Source organism: Anoplophora glabripennis, unplaced genomic scaffold, assembly GCF_000390285.2.
Source record: "Anoplophora glabripennis isolate ALB-LARVAE unplaced genomic scaffold, Agla_2.0 scaffold343, whole genome shotgun sequence".
NCBI classification, from domain to species: Eukaryota; Metazoa; Arthropoda; class Insecta; order Coleoptera; family Cerambycidae; genus Anoplophora; species Anoplophora glabripennis.
This window is the reverse complement of record NW_019416439.1, coordinates 22,065-27,839: the sequence shown is the minus strand read 5'-3', so window position 1 is coordinate 27,839 and position 5,775 is coordinate 22,065. Positions and strand designations below refer to the sequence as shown.

The window sequence follows — 5,775 nt, the reverse complement described above, 5'->3', positions numbered from 1 at the left end:
GAAATTGGCCTCAATGATTTGGGATCGAGGGGGATTATCCCTCTTTATCCTGCCTCATCTCGTGTAGGCCTGGACAGCCTTCGTAGGTGGGCCCCATCCGTCGTCTACCCCGACCGCAAATGCGGCCGGTGTAGGCGCTTTGTGGGACTTCCTTTTGTCCTGGCTGGGCCCCGCCGGCTAGGGCCCTTTCTTCTGGCGCTCTTCTTGTTTCGCCGGCTCGTCTATGTAAACCCCGGGGGTGGTGTCATGTTTATGGTTGGGTAGGGTAGTACGGCCATGCAGCCAGGTGTGCGCTTTGCTAAGGTGGCCCTTAGGCTGGCGCGGGTGGGAAGGGATAAGGAGGGTATGGGGGATGTGTATGTGTGTGTGTGTGTCGTTGTCTTCGTTTCTTGATCCTGGTGGTCTCTGAAACAGAAAAGGTTAGCGGGCAGGGGAGGGGGAGATGTCGTTGGAGTGGTCACCCAGGGTAAAAAAGTTGGAGTCTAGGTCTTTTGTGTTTGTCGGTCACGAAGCGAAGCGAGGCTCTTGAATTTTATTCTCGCGGCCGTAATTTTTTTGCGATTACTCCTAAGATATATTCATTTAAATTATATTGTGTAAAAGAGTAAAATAATGTGCATGAAATGCTTAAAGCCTCTAACTTATTTAAAATGATAAGGACTAATATTTGTGTACATAGCTTTTACATTACCGCTTTATAATTGACAATTTTTTAAAGTATTAAAATGGATATAGGTAGTATGTTATCTTTAACATATAGACATATGCCATCGCGGACTTTTCTGTAGGCATATATAAGATACACAATTCCACCANCGCGCCATTATTCTATGGCTAGAAATTGGCCTCAATGATTTGGGATCGAGGGGGATTATCCCTCTTTATCCTGCCTCATCTCGTGTAGGCCTGGACAGCCTTCGTAGGTGGGCCCCATCCGTCGTCTACCCCGACCGCAAATGCGGCCGGTGTAGGCGCTTTGTGGGACCTCCTTTTGTCCTGGCTGGGCCCCGCCGGCTAGGGCCCTTTCTTCTGGCGCTCTTCTTGCTTCGCCGGTTCGTCTATGTAAACCCCGGGGGTGGTGTCATGTTTATGGTTGGGTAGGGTAGTGCGGCCATGCAGCCAGGGGTGCGCTTTGCTAAGGTGGCCCTTAGGCTGGCGCGGGTGGGAAGGGATAAGGAGGGTATGGGGGGGTGTGTATGTGTGTCGTTGTCTTCGTTTCTTGATCCTGGTGGTCTCCGAAACAGAAAAGGTTAGCGGGCAGGGGAGGGGGAGATGTCGTTGGGGTGGTCACCCAGGTTAAAAAAGTTGGAGTCTAGGTATTTTGTGTTTGTCGGTCACGAAGCGAAGCGGGGCTCTTGAATTTTAGTCTCGCGGCCGCAATTTTTTTGCGATTACTCCTAAGATATATTCATTTAAATTATATGGTGTAAAAGAGTAAAATAATGTGCATGAAATGCTTAAAGCCTCTAACTTATTTAAAATGATAAGGATTAATATTTGTGTAAATAGCTTTTACATTACCGCTTTATAATTGACAATTTTTTAAAGTATTAAAATGGATATAGGTAGTATGTTATCTTTAACATATAGACATATGCCATCGCGGACTTTTCTGTAGGCATATACAGTGTGATTCAAAAAACCGCTGACAGACTTCTAGGGTAGATAATACATGAAAAATTAAGACGAAAAGTCTTAATAAACATAGGGTCGCAAATGCCTCCTTAACGAGATACAGGACGTCAAAGTTTCTGTAAAATTAAACGTCTGCAATAATTCCAAAATGCCTTAACATTTCTATTTCAAATTTGCTACTCATGGTTAGCACCTTAAGATCAATGTTTGACGTATTGCTCAAAATTTTATGAGCAGCAGTGTCGTAGAGACGGGGTCAACGACATGACCCTTTTTTAAAAATATGTTTACGCCACTGCTAATTTTGTCAGATGGATGCTATTTTCGTGTAAAGTGTTTCGTGTCTATCGAATTGGTCTCTTGCAAAATTTTGATTAAAGCAACCATTTTTAAGAAAACAAGTTTGCAGAAAATTTGTGAATCCAATTTTATTTTCATTCATTTTTGTTTCGCATAGTAAGCTTGTGCTATTCAAAATAGCGGTGCTCCGGCACATTTCGCACGACAAGTAGGAGATTATTTAAATATGACATACCCTAGCCCTAGACGGTGGATTGGATGTGGTGGTCCAATCCAGTGGCCCGCCTGTTCACCGGACTTAAATCCTCTAGATTTCCACATTTGGGGTCATGTTAAGGAGCTGAGTTACGTAACTCCAGTAAATTCGATTGATGAATTATGGCAACAAATTCAACAAGCCTTTCAAACAATTCGTAATACGCCCGGGATTATTGAAAGAATAAGCAGAATAAGAAGATCCTTAGCTCAGAGAGTAGAAACGTGTGTCGAATCACTAGGTGGTCGCTTCCAGTAGGTACCTACTTTTATATTTTACATTATTTCCAGTTATACAATTTTTATCATTACGTTTTCATCCTTTTTGTTGTTTATTGTTTACGTTATTTCATTCTTAGAAAATTAGTTGAAACCTAAGTTACTCAAAAACTGTAGCTTTAATCAAAATTTTGCCAAGAGACCAATTCGATAGACAATTGAACACTTTAAACGAAAATAGTGTCCATTTGACAAAATTAGCAGTGGCGTAAAAAATATTTTTAAAAAGGATCATATTGACCCCGTCTCTACGACACTGCTGCTCATAAAATTTTGAGCAGTACATCAAACATTGGTCTTAAGGTGCTACCTACGCGTAGCAAATTTGAAATAGAAATGTTCAGGTATTTTGGAATTATTGCAGATAATGTTTAATTTTACAGAAACTTTGGCGCCCTGTATCTTGTTAAGGAGGCATTTGCGACCCTATGTTTATTAAGATTTTTCGTCTTAATTTTTCATGTATTACCCACCCTAGAAGTCTGTCATCGGTTTTTTGAATCACCCTGTATAAGATACACAATTCCAACATACATTGATACACTACAAAAACTTTCGGACCCCCCCGGCTCGGACGCTAGGCGCGGGGCCACGGGGAGCCCGCGCGGTCCGGTCGAATCACGGCGACACGAAATTAATTTCGTTGTGCATTATTTTGATTTTGCTATACCTCCTAAGGTATTCATTTAATTTGCATGGTACGTGTATAGGGAAAAATAATCTTGATGAAATGCTCAACCCAACTAACGTATTTAAAATGATAAGGATTAATACCGTATTTGTGTAAATAGCTTTCCAATTACCGCTTTATAATTGCCCATTTTTTAAAGTATTAAAATGGTTATAGTATGTTTTCCTTAAGAGATAGACATATGCCATTGCTGACTTTTCTGTAGACCTATATAAGATACACAATTCCACCATACATTATTTTGTTATATCTCAAAGGGTTTAAGCAGCGTTTTCGTTGAAAGATCCCAGACGGCATATTTTTTTCCGACACCTCCAACAAATATCGTTAATTATACAAAAACTTAACAAATTGTATATTAAAACCTTCGAGAACCACTCTATCCATTGGTGAAAACAGCATGAAAATCGGTGCAGTAGTTTTTGAGTTTATCGCGAACAGACAGACAGACAGACAGACAGACAGACAGGCAGGCAGACAGGCAGACAGACAGACGCGGCGGAGGACTTTGTTTTATAATATGTAGTGATTTTTGTTTTTTTTTTAATAATGTAAATTAATAATAGTACATACCATGTCCGTGGTGTTTCGAAATTGGTATAGGGAAAATGACCTTGTAGGTATTATATTGTTTTGTGTTTGTGGTTTGTGGTATCACAGAACAGAGAGATTTGATATTGACATTATTGACAAGATATACTGTCAAATGTCAAATATACATATAATATAAACTTTCTAAAAATTAGTCAAATCAAATCGTCAAATCTATAGTCCTAATAGGAAAGGAAGTTGAAATTTTGAAAATAATACGAATCTAGTATATTGTAGGTATATAATTAATATAAATCCTTTATATTAAATAATTCCAAAATGACAAAGCAAGAACCTTTGGTAGAATATTTAAAAGTTATAATAGGTAATGATGTTTCTAGTGATATTGTGAGGTATGTAGCAGTTATTGTTTTACAATAGCTTATGGTGTATTATTTTATTTTTATTAGCTATATAAAAAGTATAAAACATGAAGAAGATTATGAAGAATTTATGGAAAACATTCTGGACAAAAATAACAGTGCACATATGAGATCATATGAAGGAATTAAAAACATCATTTTGGGATACAAAAATAATGAAAAGAATTCCAATAATGCTCCTCAGAAAACCGACAGTCGTTTTGATAGTCAAAGTCGTTCAACACAACATCAAAAGAAGGGCAAAACGAAATTTAGAGATATCAACACGTATCAAGCCAAAAAGAAGGAAAAGGATGGTTAGTAAAATATTTTTTTACATTTACAGACAAAAATTTTTAGTTTATAATGATTAGGTTATTTATTATTAAACTAAAGCATCATTTGCTTGTTTCATTTGCAGGTCGGTCACCATGTGATTGTTTAGGTCAAGAACATGAATTCATGAACAATTGTTTAGTTTGTGGAAAGATACACTGTATGGAAGAAGGACCAGGCCCTTGTCTCTTCTGTGGAAATCCTGTAATATAATTAGTATAAAATATGCATATACTCTATTATATACTATTTTTAGGTAACCGTAAGAGGAGAAGAATCATTCAACAATGGTGGAAAAACAAAATCTATCATGAAGTAAGAGTTTAAACTTACCCACTTTGTCTTGTTAAATGAAATTAACAATTGTTGTATATTTTAGACCTCGAGAAAACAAAGTTTTTGATGACGATAATGACTATTTCAAGATTAATTCGAAGAAGAATAAGGAAAAAGAGAGTAAAAAGAAAATGGTAGTTGCATTAGACTTTGCAGCTCGTCGAGTTATAGAGAGCAGTCAGGAAGATGCAAAGATAAGAGAACGGTTATTACAGGAATCTGTGGAACACTTGAAGAAGGTCGAAAAAGTTTATAAGAACATTCAGAAGCATTCAGAACAAGTGAATAAAGAAAAGAGAAATAAGGTACAGTGGCTCCATACTAATTTTGTTTATTAGCAGTACTTCTAAGGTTAGCTACACTAAAACCGCTGTATCTTTTCCATTGCGTCACAAGCAATATTCATATGAACCAAGACAAAAAATCCTAGTCAAATTAGTCACTGTTTTCATATAATTGAAATGTCATCTTAACAATTCCCAAATCTGTATATCCCAAATTTTAATATTAGTATTACGAAGATATGCCAAAAAATCGATATTTTAATGCTCAGAAAATATAAACAGCAGTTATAGTCCACGGGCCCACGTACAAAGAAAAAAATGATTACCAGCAAGCTGTAACTTTAAGTGCAGCTTAAGTTTGACGAGTCTCCCAAGATTTGACTATGAGGAAAATTCAACAGTGGTAAGTTTTCCCATGATTTTCAGGAAAATATGTCAATCTGGCATAAACATGGAATGTTATGACCAGCATTTTTTTTAAGTTTAAATGAAAGATATATTTTTTTTAAACCCCCCAAAAAATTTGTTTGACAAAAATGTTGGTATTTTGAGTTTGTCCCTCATCCCAAATATGTCGATTTGATGACATTATGGTTGGTGACAACCAGCAAGCTGATTTTTCTGGGAGGGTTTGGTAATAAGATTTGAAATGAAAGTATCTTATTGTCCGACAAAATTCTTGAGAAGTTTTTGCAGTCCGACGCCC

The 5,775-nt window shown here is 37.3% G+C and overlaps 1 protein-coding gene across 1 annotated transcript in view; it reads left to right on the top strand.

Moving 5' to 3' along the window:
* Positions 1 to 3,885: 3,885 nt before the first annotated feature.
* LOC108908452 (activating signal cointegrator 1) overlaps positions 3,886 to 5,775 on the top strand; it is a 15,931-nt gene continuing 14,041 nt past the window's right edge. The window contains exons 1-5 of the mRNA XM_018712491.1: positions 3,886 to 4,104; positions 4,162 to 4,430; positions 4,535 to 4,653; positions 4,706 to 4,764; positions 4,829 to 5,090. Of these exons, the coding sequence (XP_018568007.1) occupies positions 4,031 to 4,104; positions 4,162 to 4,430; positions 4,535 to 4,653; positions 4,706 to 4,764; positions 4,829 to 5,090 (783 nt within the window). The 5' untranslated portion in view covers positions 3,886 to 4,030. The remainder of the gene's footprint in view (positions 4,105 to 4,161; positions 4,431 to 4,534; positions 4,654 to 4,705; positions 4,765 to 4,828; positions 5,091 to 5,775) is intronic.